Below are 18,249 nucleotides of genomic sequence, written 5' to 3'. Positions count from 1 at the left end.
TGCCAGTATGGAAAATCTAGCAAAAGCCTCCACAAAGGCCAGGAAGATGTTACTTTCATGACTACTTCCGAGAAGTAGATTAAAACTAGTTGCTTTTAAGATTTACTTCATATCTACAGTCTTGTTTGTTTCTTGTTTTACAATGGTATCTCATAAGCCAGGTTGATTATGAATTTCCAGTTCTCTTGTCAGCCTCCCAGGTGCTGAGATTACAGGCATACGCCACCAATCCCAGCAATATTCACATTTTTCATCAGCGTGTCATGTTTTACCATAAACCCTACAATTTCCACATATAAGGTACTTTGCAGTATGAAAAACACAAAGACCAACAACCCCACAAGCCTGGTTGTATCTATCCTTTAAGACAAAATGTAAATTTGACTCTTACTCTCAGATACTTTAACTTTTATTAAGCCAATCAAAATACTTGTACAGTGCCTTGCTGGAAGATTGCCTCACAACTGAACCATCATTTCTGGAGGGGAAGAAACTATGGCTTCAGATACATAGCTTAAGTTTGGCCATGCACCATCATAAACGCTTCAGCATTTCCAGGAACTGAAAGCTGCAAATAGAGGAGGGAATGTCAGAGCAGGGTTTCAGGCAATCACAAGGACCCACCCCGACCCCAAGGCTAGCCATACAAAACTCGGGAGCTCGGTGACACGCCCCCCACACGTCTACAAACACTCAACAGGAAAGCTCAGAAAACAGGCCAAAGCCCTGTACAAATCTATGCAACCGAGAAATGGGGGTGTGTTTAATGGGCCCTCATCTCACAGATTACTAACAAAACCCAGAAAAGTTGAGGTAATGAGAACAGCACAGATTCTGCCACTACAAGGGAAAACAACCTTAACTACAGAAAGATGTCAACACTGATGATGAACTAGTAAGATTTGCAATAGACTCTTGGAATTAAAACAGCCATCGGAGATGGGAAAGTGAATTAGCAAACAAATGCAAAAGCTGCCTGTACCTCCAGGGCAAGCCTTAACTAACTCAAAAAGCACAAGCGACACATCATTTAGATCCTAGCTTTTTGTTGTTGTTCGAAACGGGGTTTCTCTGTGTAGCCTTGGCTGTCCTGGACTCCCTTCGTAGACCAGGCTGGCCTCGAAGTCACAGAGAGCGGCCTGCCTCTGCATCCCGAAGTATTGGGATTACAGGCCACCGAACCAGGCTTAGCTCCTCTTTAAAAGTCATGAACCTCGTGTACACTGTAACGATAAGGAAACCCTCGCTGTCTATGCACTGCACTCCCGGGTCACAATGCAAACCTCAGCATGGGGACTCCTGCCAACCTCCTTATTTAAGGTACTTCTTCAGTTCGTTAACCACCTCTTGAGGGTCAGGAAATTTGAGCTTTCGTGGAGGACCCTTCTTAATACCAGTCCAGAGCTCGGCACCTGGGAAAGGATGGGATAAAGTCAATTTACGGTGGCTCTCACCAGCGCACCCGCCCTCTCGCGGCCTCCACTCACGGCTGCCGTCCGGGCGTAGCAGCGTCACCTCGAAGCTGCCCCTCCGGGGCTTGGCCGGGTTCACCTGCACGGGGAGCTCTGGGGCCTCCAGCTGCAGGGCCTGGCTCAGGGCAGCGGCGTGGCGGCCGTACACGCGTCAGCTCGTGCTGCGGACACACGGGTTGCAAAGGGGTCTGCGGCCCCGCCGGGCCAACGCTGCCCACCCTCCGCGACCCCCCAGGCCCTCACCAGTGCTCGATGAGCAGCGCTGCGCCCGCCGCTAGCTTCCCGCGCTTGTCCTCCGCCGCCTCGCCCGGCGCGCGCGCGGCCTTGCGCTTTCTCCCGAGAGGGGCCATGGCACGGGTCACAGGCGTCCCAGCAACGTGGGGTGCGGCGTGGGCGGAAGACGGGGCCACGGGACCCCAGGGCACAAACCCCGCAGCCCGGAACCGCACCTGCGAAATCCAAATCTCGCGACCTGCAGGCAGCGTCCACGTGACCTAAAGGCGGGACCTTCAAGCGCAACCGCGCAGCCTATGGGTAGGAAAGGGGAGGGGCGGAAGGCCGGGCGGAGCACCTGCAGCTGCCGGGCTGCGGCGCGGTGCGGGGAATGGGGCCCGAGCCCTCTCTGGCAGGGGCTTTCTGCGCAGGTGACCCCCGCCCTGGATCCACAGACCAATTCCAAGGGAAGTCCACATCTCATTTCCGTGGCGTTTGCACCATTGCAGAAACTAGCTAATTCGCACCGAAATGCGGAATCCACGTCCCCACGTGGTGAAACAAACCGATGTGGAATTTGAACCCAGGCCCATTAGTACTTTAAGCGCAGTAGCCGGCATCTGTAGTCGGTACTTAGGTGAATCAAGAGGACAGTCATGCCCATCTGTCATCTCTCCAACAGATGGAGACCCTCACCCACAAATTTAACGTTTCCTACGGTCTAGAGGCGTGCTTGGCTTATACGGTGCCCGAGTTCAACGTTCAATCTCAGCATCAAAAATGGAGGCAGTTCCTCTGCGGCCGCTCACTTTCCAGCAAAGCAGAAACACCGAAGAAATCAAAATAACCCCTTTATTAGGGAAAGCTTTGTGGATAGGAGAAAACAGCTGTCCAGCCACGGGGCTTTTCTTCAGGGCCCACTAAGGACTGTGTCAAAATTTACCACCCTACCTCTCAGTTTCCATAATACAACGGGATCATTCAATTCTATTTCCAATGATGAAAATTCTGGCAGGCAGCTTTTCATTGGGATCAGCCACAATGCTTACAACACACACAACCCTTTTGGGCATTTTGCTTTCACGAGTTTGTGCACCACATGCATCCAGTGGGTGCCAAGGCCAGGAGAATGTTGAAGCCCCAGAGACTAGGGACTAGAGTTCAGCCTTCATGTGGCTGCTAGGAATGGAACCCGCGTCCTCTGAAAGAACAGCCACTCCTCTTAACCACTGAGCTCTTTCTGCAACCCCTTAAATTGAATGATTTCCACAGATCAAGCCAGAAAGGCCTAAGAAAGAAAGGGTCCTTGAGGAAAAATTTTTAGTGCTATATACTGTGACATCTAACATTAAAGTTTAATTTCATCTATGCTTTGCAGGCTCACTAGGAGGAATAACTAAACAAACTGGCAATATCCAAGTGCTGAACAGCAGTTTCCACATGACCCAACCTTGGAATGAAACCCTTTCAACCTCTATCCATCCATGAGCTCACTCCCTTCAAGCAACAGCTGGCCAGGGCAGAAGAGCCCTTCATAGAATGCTTCATGGTTCCCTAGATGCTTCTTGAAAACTCAGAAGCAGGCACCCTGCCCCAACCTAGGCACAGCCAAACAGGAGAAATCAAAAGGCTACAGCCTCAGGCAAGGATTGTGGTTATAGCTGGAACTGGGCCACAAAGGGGCCTGAAACTGACAGAGGAAGCACAAACGATGCAGGATCCTATTTGTCCTTCTTATTCTCCCCATCTGGCACAGCAGTGGGAGCAGGGGCCACAGGCTTCTCTTCTGGCGTGTCTCCACCTTTCGAGAGCTTCTTGGCTCGCTGGTATAGCTCATTCAAGTTGAATTCTCGAATCACATTCTCCTATGCAAAAGAGATGAACACATCAGGTGCTGCGCAGGAAGGTAAAGCTCATTGCTTAGGTGCAGGAAGTGGTCTAGAAGCCAGAAGAATCAGAGGGCAGAAATCTGTCTTATCCTAGATTAGGATACTTAAGTGTCCACTAGAGGCCAATTATTGTGCACAGGAATTATTGTACCTACCTGCAATTGTAAAGCAATCCTGAGCCAGGTGATACTGTGTCCAAATTACTGAAGACAAACCCAGTTGCGTCCTGGCATCTCACAGAGCAAGTCCTTACCATTTTTCCACAGTGCTAGCAACGTAACTACTGAGTGACTGCACAGCTGACATCCAGTGGCTAATCTAAAATCTCTCAGCAGTGGGCAAGTGGCAGAATGCAGACTTAACCCAACCCCTGCCCATCTTTTTCATGTACCTCAGAAAAGGTCCAGGAGACAGCTCGTCCTTTCTTGTCGATCTGTGGCCGTCGAATTACCTCCTTGCCACCTTGGAACAAGATGAGGGTAGGCAACTGTTTGGTGAGGGGGGACGTACTCACTTTGTACCTACAGGGTAGAGAGGACTCTGTACACATCACTTACATCACTCTAAGTAATTCTCAGCTCACACCCTTAGCCCAGCATCTCCATACACATACCGTGTGCCAACATCTGTGTAACGTCCAACATCTACTTTCCCAAAATTTAGTCCTGTACAGTTGTACCTGGCAAAAAGTGTATTATTGTTTACTGAAAAAACAAAGAAATAGATCAAGGGAATTGGAAATATAAAAAGCTAGGTAAGAAAGGGAAAAACACCTTTGGATGTGCAAAATTTAACACCAAGCGAAGGAAGCATCATCAATTCTACTTCTGATAGGTTTCACTACGCATACTTACTTGAGGGACAAGTCAGCATAGATGGGAGCAAATGACTGGCAATCATTAGACCAATTGGCAAAGAACTCCACAATCCAAGTGACCCTCTTGTCCCGCTCCAGTTCTTCCTATCACAGAGAGGGAAGAGAAGATAGGCTGAATCACCTGGGCACCTGGGCTTCTCCTTTCCCATAACAAGCTGGTACCCTGACAACCTTTTCTGGTGTGGCTGTTGGTACCAGGGATTCAATCCACTGCCTCATACATGTGAAGAACGCACACTACCACAAGTGAAATTACCAAATTATTATTTTTTTTTAATAACCTAAAATTTTTTCATTATTGTTTTGGAGCGGGCATGACCACTTACAGTCAGTTTCTCCTTCTAGTCCAAAGACTGAGGCCTGGCAGCAAGACCTTTTTTTTTTTTTCTCCAGTAAGCCTTCACTTTTAAGTTTATCTGGACAACTCTGTAGAGTTGGATATGGACAACTCCGTGGAGTGTATTACGAAATTCTACTTTTCATTGTTTAAAGATTCATTTATTTATTATGTATACAGTGTTCTGTCTGCATGTACACCTGCATGCCAGAAGAGGGCACCAAATCTCACCATAGATGGTTGTGAGCCACCATATGGTTGTAGAATTTGAACTCAGGACCTTTGGAAGAGCAACCAGTGTGCTTAAGCTTTGAGCCATCTCTCCAGCCCTCAAATTCTACTTTTACATAGGTTCCAGGGAACAAGTTGAGGTTGTCAGGGCTTGTGTGACAAATATATTTACCTCATGAAGCCCAAGTCACCAGCCTACCAGTCTATCCTTTGAAACAGAATTTTACTATTTGGCAGGGGCTGCCCTAGAACTCATTATGTAGGCTACACTGGCTTTAAACTTGTAGCAGTGGTGGCGCACCCCTTTATTCCTAGCAGAGGCAGAGGCAGGTAGATCTCTCTGAGTTTGAGGTAGACCAGCTTGGTCTATAGAGTATGTTCTAGGACAGCCAGGGCTACACAGAGAAACCCTGTCTCAAATAACCAAACGAACCAGCCAAACAAACAAAAACCAAAACCTTGCAGCAATCCTACCCCTCAGCCTCCCAAGCACGAGGATAACAACTATCCACCACCAACCCCAGCTACTTCCTTGCAACCCTGCCCACTGTCTTTACTGCTAAAGAGCACAAAGGCACGGAGCGGGAGCCAAGAGGCAGACAGCGGAATACTCACGTCAATGGTCTTATCACTGAAGTACTTGATGTACTCAGGACCCATGTACAGGGGAGGCTTGCAGGTCATCAGGAACACTGGACACAGAAGAGACGGCAGAGGTACGAGATAAGGACTGCGGCCTGGCCCTCACAAAGAACTTCACTATCGCAAAGTACCACATTACAGAACCTCAACCAGCAACAGGTGTTGTCTCACCTATGCAGAGAGTGAGGTACAGCAGGCCCATGCGGATATCCAGGCGGAAGAAAAGAATTACGTTGGCCACTTTACTAAACATGAAGATGTTGCCGACATGCTGCTCCACAGTGACTGGAACACAGACACCCCACAGTCAGGCTGAGCTGAGGGCACCCACTCTGTCCCTTTTCCTGGGGTTCTTTGAAATGGGGACAGGAGAGAGAGGGCACAGGAGGTGAAACTAGCCCCGGGCATGACGTGTGGAAGTGGTTCACTAAACACCCGCTCCTCCAACAGCAGGAAGGAGCCTCTGCCAGGCGTGAGTGCTAACCCAGCCAGGAAAAGGAGGCAGCTTACTAGATCTGCGGTTCTTCATCATCACGATGGCACTGAGGAACATCAGGATCTCCACTTCTCTCTGCAAGACAACCAGGGGCAACAGAGCTGAATGAGGCAAAATATGAAATGTAAACACAAGATCCAGCTCGGGGTGGAAGTAAAGAAAGCAGTGAAGCTGGCTGATGTGCAGTGGGACCAAGTCAAAAGAGCCGCGATTAGGGTCTACCCTTGGCAAATGGCTGTTACCTTTGGGTCTTCCCTTTTCCCTCCCTCCCTGCCTCCTTCTATCCTTGAGACCTGGTCTCACTATCTTGCCCAGGCAGTTCTCCCACGGCGGCCTCTAAAGTACCAGGTTTATTGGGCTGCAGCACCATGGCCCACTGGAGTTCGTTCACCACATTTGCTGTGTGTGTACAGCTGTGCACACGCCACCACACACCTGTGGAAGTTAGAGTACAACTTGCAGGAGCACCTCCACCGTGTAGTCTGGGCAGGCTTCGAACTCGTGTGCTCCTCCCAGGTGCTTCTTTTTTGTCGTTTGCTTTTGAGAAAGGACCTTGCTATACAGCTTAGGCTACAGTCCTTATTTTTTCTCTGAACTGTATTTTGTTTTCCAGAGTCTTTTGTAGCTCACTGTGGCCCCCAATTCCCGGTCTTGGTGTCCTTTACCCTTGTGGTCCTCTTGCCTCCACCTCCCAAACGCCAAAGTTACAGGTGTGCACCATCATGCTGTGCTTTTTACAATCACTGTTACTATTATTGCAATTTCTTTTCAGTGAGTCTCAACTTTTTATTCGGTTTTGCACCTTCAGGATACACACACGTGAACCCAGCATTCTGGAGAGGAGTAGCAGGAGAAACACCAAAAGTGCAAACCTAGCTGGTCTACCTGACAAGTTGCAGGCCACTGAGGACTACAGGGACAGCTCCGTGTTGCTGCCACAGCCTGCTCCCTTACTCTCCTGGGAGCCCAGTCAAGCCAGACTGGAACTGGAATCACAGATGGTGTGAGCCACCCTGTGGCACCAGGAACCTCGCGCAAGTGCAGCCAGCGCTCTTAACCACTGAGCCATCTCACCTCCCCCAGCCCCCAGAGTTGGGGCTTCTTCAAACGATTTCAATATTTACTTTTATTATTTTTAACCACATATATGTGTGTTGGTATGTGCAAGTGAGCACAGATCCTGAAAAAGACCCCTAAAGCTGCAGTTACAGGCTGCCATGAGCCTCCTGATATAGGCACTGGGAATCAAATTTGGTTTCCCAGAAGAAAGTATGCTTTTCTTTTTCTTTTTAACATGCTCCCTCCACCCAATTACCACCACCAGACAGAGTTTCTTTGTGTAGCCCTGGCTGTCCTAGAACTGCTTCTGTAGACTAGGCTGGCCTCAAACTCAGAGATATCCACCTGCCTCTTCCCCCCCCACCCCCAAGTGCTGGGATTGAAGGTGTGTGCCACCACTGCCTGGCATTAGTATGTGTTCCTAACCACTTAGCCATCTTTCCAGCCCTAAGCTATTTTTTAATATAGGCTTAAATTAAGTGTGTGGGTTAAAGGAGAAAGAGGAGTTCAGAAAAGCTAAAAAAACATAGACACTTGAATTTTCTTTACCATAGTCATCTATGCCAGATTGGTGGGATTTGAAGCTGTTATCTTCAAAGGGTGGCTAAAACCCTAAATGAAATCATAGGGCAATTCTTAAGAGGCACCTGGCAGTCAGAGTCTAGAGCACAGGATTGGAGGAAAGTAGGGTTTCTGGTGTGCTGCTTTATGTAGTTTTGCAGTGTTATATAGACCTGCCTGGCTTACGTCAGTCTCACAGAAATCCACCTGCCTGTCTCCAGAGTGCTGGGATTAAAAGGGTACAATACAAAGCCTGGCAACAGTACAGTTTCTTTAATGTAAACAAAGTTAATCTTATCTGAGAGTCCCAGAAAAGGTCTGAGGAAAGAAATTCGACCTACCCAAGGTTATATGAATACCTTCAGGCCTTAAGTCCTGTTATTGCTATTTTAACGTAAATATCTGTATAGGAGAGAAACATCAGCTCCACAACCGTCACAGCAAATGTTTAAGTATTCTTACGTTACTGCTTCTCGGTGGGTGAGGTGCTTCCCCCTCCCTTCACGTTTTTGTGATCGTCCCTGTTTTTCTGTCCCACCTGAGTAAGAGAGTTGTGCGCAGTTACTAAGGCCAGAGTAGTCTAGCAGTCGCTTTCCCAGTAAGTCATTTGTTAGGTCGGCCTGTCTACTGAATAGGTCAGTTAACTGAATTAGGTTAGACAGCACTTTCTGAACGCTGCGTGACCCTCAGAACATCGCCTACCCACACTAAGACCAAACTCTTAAAAATGTTTACAAAATGAATGATATTTCTGCCACTGCCTTGTCTTCCCCGCTGGCGCCCACGGAATTTGGCATCACTGTGGAACACAGTGTGAAGGAAGCCCTGGGATCTGTTTCTCCATCTTAAAGGTGAAGCCTAGGTAACGGCCCAGGCCTCCCGCTCAGCCTGGCCAGCGGCTAGCTCCCGGAGCCTCCCCACACCGTCACTGTGCACCTGCAGGGCAGGCACGGTCAAGGTCGAGGGCTGCCGGGGCGGGGGGCGCTCACCCAGTCGAAGTCACACGGGTTGCCATCTTCGCGCTGCGTGGGGAGGCCGTCGCAAATGGGCGGCAGTTTCCTCACGAGGAGGAAAGCCACGGAAAGCAGGGCCGACAGAAGACAGTAAGGTCGGGCCAGCCATCGAGAGAGCCGCGGCACCGAGTACACCAGCGCAATGAGAGGCGCGAGCACTGCCATCTTCGCGGCCCGCTCCCGCAGGCGCCGCCCCGCCTCCGGGCCGGATGTGGCTCTTACTGGCTGTTACAGCAGAGCAGAAACGGGCCGAGTGTGCTATTGGCCCCTCCGGCTGTCGCTTTCCCACCCGAGGCATTTTATTGGCTGTTAGCCTGCCGGCGGAAGTAGTTGCCGGAAGGTGGTGGGCGGGGCCCAGCCTGTCCAATGACGGAAAGCCCTTGGGAGAAGGGGGTGGTACCCTGCGAGAGTGCTGTGGGACGAAAGTCGTTAACGCCAGATCCCGGGGGAAGCGGGAGCGGAGGGGCCATGGAGAACTTCACGGCGCTGTTCGGGGCTCAGACTGACCCCCCGCCGCCGCCGAGCGCCCTGAGCTTCGGGCCGGGGAAGCCGCCGCCGCCGCCCCCGCCTCCTCCGGGAGGGGGTCCGGGCTCGGCCGCGCCCCCGACGGCGACCTCGGCCTCCGCGGGAGCCGAGAAGTCCGCGGCTGGAAGCGGCCCCTTCTACCTTATGCGGGAATTGCCAGGTGAGTGGCGGGGCCCAGCGACTAGGAGCCGGTGTAGCCAAGCCTGCGCGTGGTGTGAGCCAGCGGCGACGCGTGGCCGTGGGCAGCGCCGCCAGCCCCTCGGCGGGTCACCGCGGAGGGTGGCCTGATTTCATGCGGTGGGTGTGACTACCTCAGCGAGAAGTTCTGGGGTCCGGCTTCTCCGACCGCCTTTTGTGAATGTAAAAACGCGAGCCGTTGTTTTGAACTCGGAAGACCTGACTTAACATTTCTTGGAGACACTGAGATTAGTTTAGAGTCTGTCACAAATTTGTTGGTTTGTAGCAAGTTGCTTTCCTTGTCAGGGACTCGGAGATTAACCTGTTCAAAGAATTAGACTTGAGTCAGTTCTTTCATTCATAAAATTATTTGGAAAATTGGGGGGCGTGGCTCGGTGGTTGAGAACGCTTGCCTGCCCTGCCTGAAGCGTTATTTTCACAGAATTTTCTCTGAGTAGGTAGCATTCGAAAGTAAACAAACCCATCCGTGGACGGACAGAGAAGATACTATATACATCTAGATACTAGAAACCACGTCAGGAGTCCTTTTACGTATCTGAGGGGCAGAAGACCCACTGGACTCCAGGAAAAAGAACAAATCCGGTAGTAATGGGAAATAGCTAGAAAGACCTTTATAAAGCAATGTAGGGTGTTTAAAGTTAAAATTGAAGCCATTTCAACATGGGTGGGAATTGATCTAATTTATTGATTTTCAAATATTCAGAAACACGAGGAATGAAAATGGGATAATCAGAAGTTACTGGTCAGGTTTCAGAAAAAAGATAATGGTTTGGGCCAGGTCTTAGCAGTGGAGAAGCAAATAGGGTACAGGATACATGTTAGAGGTGGAGCCTACAAAAATAGTGAGCTAAATATAAAAGGAGAGAGGAATTGGGGTGTCTTGCACAGAGGGTATGGTAGTCAGAGAGTAGGAAGCTGTAGAAAGAAAACTTTGAAGGCCTAACAATCAGGAAGCGCTCTGGACTGTTAAGTCTGAAGAGACTTGTAGTATACACACCAGCACTCAGGAGGTGATGGCAGGAGAATCCAGAGTTCAAGCCCAACTAGGTAATGTGAGAGCCTGCTTTAAAAAACAAGTGGCTCACAACCATCTATAGTGGGATCTGATGCTCCGTTCTGTCATGCATGTGTACATGCAGATAAAGCTCTCATATATATAAATAAATATACTTAAAAACACAAAAAAAGTCTTCAGCTCCTTCCAGTGAACTATTAACAAAATAGTTTGAAGTTCACACCTTTATAATAGGTGTTAATAATTGAGAACTGAGGCTGTGCTTTGCCAATAGGTGTCTTCCGGCAGTGCTTTCCTTATTTTAGTTGTTATTGATTTTTTGAGACAGGGTCTCATTATGTAGCTCTGACTTGCTGGGAATCACTTGATAAATACTGAATCTCCTTCCCAGGCAAATGCAAGGTGTTTTGAAATGGAGGGAGCGATGGTGGGAGAAGTGGAAACCAGTAAGCCTGGTCTTCAGGTAGCTTGTTTCTACTTGATATTCAAATACATGGTTTAAGTAGAGTGCTTGTGCTCTTGTGTCATTCTTATTATTTATCGTCATGTTTCACATAGCTTAGGGAACAAGTGTCAAAACTACCTGATGGTTTTCAAAATATAGTTAGCCAAAATGACATCAGGAATGTCATTTGAATTGAATCCTGAAGAATTTATATAGGCAAACAAAATTATGAAGACTTTTTCTCAAAAGAAACAGTATTATAGTTTTGTCACTCTTGTTTTTTACCCAGGAGATGCAGAAATCCATATGGATAGATTAGAAATTTTGTATGGAAGAGTAGTGTTTGATTAGGCTCCAAAGCTAAGTTGGAATAAAAATACGATTAGGAAGGCTGGGGCTGTAGCTCAGTTCCTAGAGTACATGCTCGGCATGCCTAAGTCCTGTATTCGGTCCCCATACTTGACAAAGCAGGCATGGTGGTACATGTCTATAATCCTAGCCCTTAGAAGGTATAGGCAAAATCAGGAGTCCAGGGTCATCCTTGGCTTTCTAAGGTCAAGGCTAGTCTAGGCTACATACGACCCTATCTCAAAAAGGGCCATGGAAGCTGGAGAAATGGCTCAGAGGCTATAAGGTTAAGGACATTTGATGTTCTTACCCATCAATGTTGGGTTGAACTTTTTTTTTTTTTTTTTTTTACCCACTAGTTTTTGTTGTTTTTATTTTTCCAACTCCAGGGAACCCAAGACCCTCTGCTGGCCTCCATAGGCACTCAAATAATATGTGGCCTACATTCATACACGTAACACACACAAACACACAAATACGATAAAAATAAATCCTTCTGGCTGAGTGCATGCCTTTAACTCCAGGCATTGCGGGGGAGGTGCAGAGGCAGGTGGATCTCTGAGTTCAAGGCTAACATGGTCTACATAGTGAATTAAGTTATCCACAACTATAGAGAGAGACTCTGTCCCAAAATTTTTTTAATACATTTTTTTTTTTAAGTATTAGGCTCAAGTATCATGGGAATTTAAGTGTGTCGTGTCGCCATGCTCCCCCTCCCCCCCAATACTGAGTATCACACTCAGGGCCTTCCATATGCTATGTAAGCACTGTACCACTGGTTTTGCTGCTGCTGCTGCTGTTTTAACTAATAAGTATTGCTTTATAAAATTACAGAATGTGAGTTCCAAAAATTGGAATAAAAAGGCCATAATGATGTGGACAAGACTTCAGATTTGAAGAAAGAAAAAAAAAAAATGAATCTGCATAGAATTGACATAGAAAGAATTGGGAATTCAAGATTTGTATTTAAGAGTCATGACTTCTTTAGAAAGTTTATAAATCAGATTAAGATCAGAAGGAAGGAGAGGAGGACCTCCCCCATGCGTGAAGAAGACGGAGGGAGGGTGGGATCAGGATGGGAGGAAGGAGGGTCTTATAGGGGGATACAAAGTGAATAACGTGAAATTAATAAAAAAAGTTTATAAATCATTTTCAAATGGAAGTTAAACTCATGCTTCTCTATTTTCATTGTATTATAGATGTTTTCCTACATGTGTGTGAACACCATGTATGTGTGTACCTGTGTCCAGGGTGGTCAGAGGGTATCAGATTCCCTCTAACTGGAGTTACATAGCTGCCCTGTGGGTGCTGGGAATAGAACCTAGTCATGTGCTGAGCCGTTCAGCCAGCCCTCATGTTTACTTACTGATTTTTCCTTCCTCTCTTCTTTTTGAGGCAGTCTCACGTCACCCAGGATGGCATGAACTCCTGATCTTCCTGCCTCTGCTTCCTGAATGCTGGAATTACTAGGGTATGCCACTTTGACACACTTGAACTCCTTTTTTGGAAGTTATAAAAAGCACTAGGCATGGTGGCTCACACATTTCTTCCCAGCTCTCAGGAGGCAGAGGTAGGCAGATCGCTTTGAGTTCAAGGCCAGCGTGATCTACAAATCAACTTCCAGGGCAGCCAGAGCTGTTAAACAGAGAAACCTTGTCATGAAAGGAAAAAAGTTATGAGAAGCAACAAGTGCCTTCTCAGCTGAGCCTTAACCATTACCAGCTGGAAGGAGGAGTACCAGCAGAAGGAGCAGATGAGGTAAAGCAAGAGGCAGCGCCCAGAACTAGGCAGGCCTTGTCACATGAAGTATCCAACCCAGCTCCACATCAGTATGAGTTATTTCACAGTGGAGGACCAGGTGCAGTGAGACCTAGACCAGAAGAAAAGTGCTGGTTTATTCAGAAATGTCTTCATGTGTGACCTGGGCACTAGCCGGTCATGTGAATAAAACACCATCTCTGCCCTCATAGTTCAGAACCAGAACTTTCCCAAGTAAATGTTTGTAACCAAACCACAGTACCTATATGCTTTCATAATTATCAGTGAGGCTGCAGGTTGGATACTTCTCTTTTGTCCATATTATTAGCATATTTCTACTCCTCTGAAAGAAGTCAGCCATTGAATATATTGATAGTGCCTTGTTCATATATCTTTTTAAATCACTGAGCCCTGAAAATAAAATGCAAAGGAAACAATGGCAGAGAGGGCAGCTAGTATTAGAATTCTAGTTGCTCACAGTTTGATTTAGCAGTTCTTTCTAGGTAATACTTGGTATCATGAAAAATAAACCTGTTGGTCACAAGAAAGTCACAGCTATAAAATCTGCTTTCCTATGGTGACTAGTGTTTCTTCCTATTAAAAAATAAATGAAGCTAGGCACGGTGCCACTCGACACCAGCATTTAGGAAGCTAAGGCAGAAAGTTGCCGTAAGTTTGAGGCCCAGTAGACCTACACTACAAAATACTATCTCAATAAATTGAACACATACATAGCCAATAGAGGGCTCTTGGCAAGACCTTCATGCCATTGCATCAAACTTGACTTTTAGTTTAGCTGTAACTGAACTTTAAGGTTCTGTTATGTTGATCCAGGCACAGATGTTTGAGACATTTTATGAACAGTAGAACAGTATTTGAGATAATGTCAACTAATTTATTCCAGTTAGTGCAGTGTTTTTCTTTCACTTTCTGTGTTACGTACTTTACTTCATTCCATTTCCATTCCTCAGCCAACAGTATAGTATTTGGTGTTTTACACTTGACTGAGTTGGGGTCTTTCAGACAGGATCTCCCTAGGTAGCCCAAGCTGGCCTTGAATGTAGCTGTCTTGCCTCAGCCTCCTGAGTGCTGGTATTACAGGCTTACAGACATGCACCACACCTAGCTATTTAGTTATTACAGGTTTAGTGTCTGTTGTCTAAAACACTTTTTAAAAATGTTTCCAATTTTGCAGTTTTTCAGATTTCAGAATATTTGCATAGATTTTACCACTGATTTTTCCATCCTGAATTCAGAAATGTGAAGTCTGGAATACTCCAAAATCTGAAACCTTTTGAGTGCTAGAATCTAAGAAGTTCAGATTTCATTTTTTCAGATTAGGGATGCTCCAGCTATAAAATGTTCTGCTTTTCTGTGTTTTTGTTTTTGTTGTTTTGTTTGTTTTTTTGGTAGTGGTGTTTTTTTTTTTTTTTTTTTTTTGAGACAGGGTCTCCACGTAACAGCCTTGGCTGTCCTGGAACTAGCTTTGTATACCAGGCTATCTTGAAGCTCACAAACACATGCCTGCATCTGTCTCCTGAGTGCTTGGCTTAAAAGCGTGTACCACCATGCCTGGCTTTGTTCTGTTTCTTACTTTACAAAGTAAGAATGTATAATTTTGATGTTTTGAGTAAGAATGGCCCCCAGAGGCTTTTAGATTTCAATGTTCAGTCACCAGGGAATGGAACTCCTTAAAAGATTAGAAGTATTAGGAGGAGTGGCCTTCTCATAGGTAGTGTCATTGGGATGGGCTTTGAGGTTCTGCCTAGGCTCTCCTGCCTTCTGACTTAGGAGGCAGCTCTCAACAGCTTCTCCAACACTATGCTGTCACCATGCTATCCAACATGTTGGTAATGACTAAAACTGCAAGCAAGCTTTCTCATAAGAGTTACTATGGTTTTGCAGCAATGGGACAGTGGTTAAAACATTAATTCTCCTTTAATGGATTGCTCGTTTACACTAAATATAGTCCTGTAAGGCCTGCCCTTGCAAAAGATCCAGATTCACTTCCTAGTGTAGCTCAACCATCTGTAACTCCAGTTCTCAGGAATCCAACTCTCTCTTCTGAAGCTGCAGGCACCAGACATACACATGGTACACATATATGTAGACAAAACAAACATAATTGTAAATTTTTTTCCTTCAGTTTCCTTCTGTGTTAGCAACAAAAAATTATCATCTGCTTTTTGGTATAATGTCATTATTACTGTTTTCTAGGCAGCACAGAGCTGACGGGCAGCACCAATTTAATCACACACTACAACCTGGAACAGGCCTATAATAAGTTCTGTGGCAAGAAAGTGAAGGAGAAGTTAAGTAACTTCCTGCCTGACCTGCCAGGGATGATTGATCTCCCTGGCTCCCATGACAACAGCAGCCTCCGCTCTCTCATTGAGAAGCCTCCTATTCTTGGTGGCTCTTTTAATCCCATCACAGGGACTATGCTGTCTGGTTTCCGCCTCCACACTGGCCCGGTAAGTCCCTTCTTGGAGAGGAAGAAAGCATCTGGCCTAAAAGGAATGTAGGTAGTTTTCTATCCATGTCTGTTCCTTCAGAATTTACTAAGAACAGATGATGGGAGAGAGAATTTCCTTTCTCCCCTCACCTGGACCTTCCTTTGGCTCCCTCAGTTGCCAGAGCAGTGTCGTCTGATGCATATCCAGCCTCCCAAGAAGAAGAATAAACACAAGCACAAACAGAGCCGTACTCAGGACCCTGTCCCTCCAGGTGAGAAGCACTTCTCTTCAGACCAAAACCCTGACCCAAGTCTGGCCTGGCCTTCACAGTTGAGCTTACTTGTTCTGGACTCCTAGATTTTTCCCAAGAAGAGATTCATGAAAGGACATTTCTTGAGCTAGTAGTGACGTGGCACACAGGAGCTCCAGCAGCACCTCTAATCCTTCCTGGACACTGAGGAAAAAAGTGGTTAGGATTCTTGGAGTTAGGTTTTCCTATAGCCAAGAGTTCATAGCAGTAGGTGTTTAGACTCTTAATGTCTCCTACAGAAACACCATCTGATTCAGATCACAAGAAGAAGAAAAAGAAAAAAGAAGAGGATCCTGAGCGAAAAAGAAAGAAGAAAGAGAAGAAGAAGAAGAAGGTAAGGACTGTGTAGCACTCACTGACTTTTCCCTTTGTCACCCTTTTTTAAAATGAATACATGTCCTTCCTTGCATGAGTGCAGTGCCCACAGAGGCCAGAAGAGGCTTTGGCCCTGGAGCTGGAGTCCATCCTATAGTGGTGCTGAGAACTGAACCTCTCTCTCCAGCCCCCACCTCACCATTCTTAAATAGAATCCATTGCCTCAGTTTAGACCCAAGATTGAAAACCCAGGGCAAACTTTTCTTTTACAACACTGGTCAAGACTAGCTCTTTTTCTCTTTGAGGTAGTAGGGATTAACCAGGCCTCACTCATACTAGGCAAGTACTCTCTCCCTGAGCCATATCCAGTCTCCTTTTAAATACCATTTTCCTTGTTTATAGATAAATTTTGAGAGGGTTTCACTGGTTTGCCCAGGCAGGCCTTGAATTTGCAGTCTTTGTAAGATAGTCTATGCCAGTGGCCTCATCTTGTAATATCTATGTAGGTTTTTTATTGTTTTGAGACAAGGTCTCAAGATGTAGCCTGGACTAGCCTGGAACTCACTGTGTAGAACAGGCTGGCCTCTACCTCAGATCTGCTTGCTTCTGTCTCCAGAGTGCTAGGATTAAAGGCATGTACCACCACATCCAGCTAGGTCCATCTTTTAGTTTCTGATGTTCTCACCCCTTTTGTCTTCTCCAGAACCGACACAGTCCAGACCACCCAGGTATGGGCAGCTCCCAGGCCAGCAGCAGCAGCAGCCTTCGCTAACAGGGCCACTGGACTTTGCCAAGGAAGGCTTCCCTGTTATACTCAGCCTGCTTACTCTTCCAGGCGTTTGGACACTGCCATGGGAGCATCCAACAGCTGTGCTTGTGGCTAACACACTTTAGAGAAGGGCCATACATTTTTATGGTTTAGCCCAATTGGCTTTTTCAAGGATATCCCTTCTCACAAGAAGCTATTCTTTTTTTCTCAGCCTCTTTGACTCCAGGGCTTTTTTTTTTATTTTTTATATTATTTTTTTTTAAGTGTTTTAACAGACTGGCTAGCATGGCTGCGTTTTAAGAGCAAGTACTGTTCTACTTGAGTCAATTTAAGACAAGGCACTGCAAAGATTTTGAATATTGCCATCACAATATCTTCTTAGCATGCTGGGAAATCAAAATGAGAGCAGAGCAACACAATTTGCAGTATTTTCCGCCCAGACATAAAATACTCTGCCCATAATGCTCAGAGTCAAGTGCTTGGATATCTTCAGACTCCCTCAGGCCCAATAAGGTTTATGCCTTGTTGATATACCACAGGGAACTGGTGATCCACAATCACCAGTAGATTTTAGCAGAAAAAAAAAAAAAAAAAAAACACAAAAAAAAACTTGTCTTTGTCCCATAATGCTCCCACCTTTTTCTGGGGCCTGGCCCCCTTGTGTACACTAATTTATCTTTTCCTCTCCCTTTTTTCCATGTGTGCTTTTTAGATGAACCTTTGGCTCTTCAAGAAGTTTAACGTTTCTCTTATTTAGCTTTTAAAAACTGGATTTGGTTGTTTTGGGAAGAGTTTTTTGTTTGGGTTTTTTGAGACTGTCACACTTTGTAACCCTGGCTGGCTATAAAGTCTACACTGACCTCAAGCTCAAGAGACTCACCTGCCTCTTCTCCCAAGTTCTGGGCCCAAGGGATGCACCACCATATTTAGCTGGTTCACTGTGTGTGTGTGTGTGTGTGTGTGAGTGAGAGAGAGAGAGAGAGAGACAGAGAGAGACACAGGGTTTCTCTGTGTACCCTGCTATCCTGGACTCACTTTGTAGAACAGGCTGGCAAATTCAGAGATTTACCTGCCTCCACCTCCTTGAGTCCTGGGATTAAAGGGGAATGCCACCACGCCTGGTTGCTCTTTTACTTTCTCAAGAGAAAGTTAAAGACACAAGAGTTCTCTTAAGACATCAAAAGACAAGGTGTTTTTGTTATGAAAAATTAGGTTCTTCTTATCCATCCAGCAGAGCGCCTAATTTGATAAAATAAAAACAGAACCAGAGAATAAGGTTTCCTTTTGACTTCCATTAAGACCATTCACCCTGCCTTCACC

The 18,249-nt window shown here is 46.4% G+C and overlaps 3 protein-coding genes across 3 annotated transcripts; 1 reads left to right on the top strand and 2 right to left on the bottom strand.

The window, feature by feature from the left end:
• Positions 1 to 391: 391 nt before the first annotated feature.
• Selenoh (selenoprotein H) lies at positions 392 to 1,977 on the bottom strand. Its single transcript, XM_021642896.2, has 4 exons — positions 1,716 to 1,977; positions 1,488 to 1,633; positions 1,284 to 1,412; positions 392 to 568 (listed from the first exon to the last, which is right to left on the bottom strand). The coding sequence occupies exons 1-3, from the start codon at positions 1,820 to 1,822 to the stop codon at positions 1,312 to 1,314; spliced, it is 354 nt and encodes a 117-aa protein (XP_021498571.1). The 5' UTR covers positions 1,823 to 1,977; the 3' UTR covers positions 392 to 568; positions 1,284 to 1,311.
• A 546-nt stretch (positions 1,978 to 2,523) lies between these two features.
• Tmx2 (thioredoxin related transmembrane protein 2) lies at positions 2,524 to 8,996 on the bottom strand. Its single transcript, XM_021642898.2, has 8 exons — positions 8,767 to 8,996; positions 6,172 to 6,232; positions 5,833 to 5,946; positions 5,635 to 5,711; positions 4,429 to 4,535; positions 4,188 to 4,253; positions 3,966 to 4,095; positions 2,524 to 3,550 (listed from the first exon to the last, which is right to left on the bottom strand). The coding sequence occupies exons 1-8, from the start codon at positions 8,953 to 8,955 to the stop codon at positions 3,407 to 3,409; spliced, it is 888 nt and encodes a 295-aa protein (XP_021498573.1). The 5' UTR covers positions 8,956 to 8,996; the 3' UTR covers positions 2,524 to 3,406.
• Positions 8,997 to 9,173: 177 nt separating this feature from the next.
• Positions 9,174 to 18,204, top strand: Med19 (mediator complex subunit 19). Its single transcript, XM_021642860.2, has 5 exons — positions 9,174 to 9,475; positions 15,297 to 15,553; positions 15,710 to 15,806; positions 16,085 to 16,179; positions 16,864 to 18,204. The coding sequence occupies exons 1-5, from the start codon at positions 9,259 to 9,261 to the stop codon at positions 16,930 to 16,932; spliced, it is 735 nt and encodes a 244-aa protein (XP_021498535.1). The 5' UTR covers positions 9,174 to 9,258; the 3' UTR covers positions 16,933 to 18,204.
• Positions 18,205 to 18,249: the final 45 nt, after the last annotated feature.

Source organism: Meriones unguiculatus, chromosome 8, assembly GCF_030254825.1.
Source record: "Meriones unguiculatus strain TT.TT164.6M chromosome 8, Bangor_MerUng_6.1, whole genome shotgun sequence".
NCBI lineage: Eukaryota > Metazoa > Chordata > Mammalia > Rodentia > Muridae > Meriones > Meriones unguiculatus.
This window is presented reverse-complemented; position numbering and strand designations above follow the sequence as displayed.

Excerpts from the sequence above, each read along its gene's own strand:
- Tmx2 (XM_021642898.2), bottom strand. The coding sequence starts at position 8,955 with ATGGCAGTGCTCGCGCCTCTCATTGCGCTGGTGTACTCGGTGCCGCGG. Across the intron at positions 4,536-5,634 it reads TCAGTGATAAGACCATTGAC|GAAGAACTGGAGCGGGACAA; the intron begins GTGAGTATTCCG and ends TCTCTGTGATAG. Across the intron at positions 3,551-3,965 it reads TCTCCTGGACCTTTTCTGAG|GAGAATGTGATTCGAGAATT; the intron begins GTACATGAAAAA and ends TCTTTTGCATAG.
- Med19 (XM_021642860.2), top strand. The coding sequence starts at position 9,259 with ATGGAGAACTTCACGGCGCTGTTCGGGGCTCAGACTGACCCCCCGCCG. Across the intron at positions 15,807-16,084 it reads TCAGGACCCTGTCCCTCCAG|AAACACCATCTGATTCAGAT; the intron begins GTGAGAAGCACT and ends TGTCTCCTACAG. Across the intron at positions 16,180-16,863 it reads AAGAGAAGAAGAAGAAGAAG|AACCGACACAGTCCAGACCA; the intron begins GTAAGGACTGTG and ends TGTCTTCTCCAG.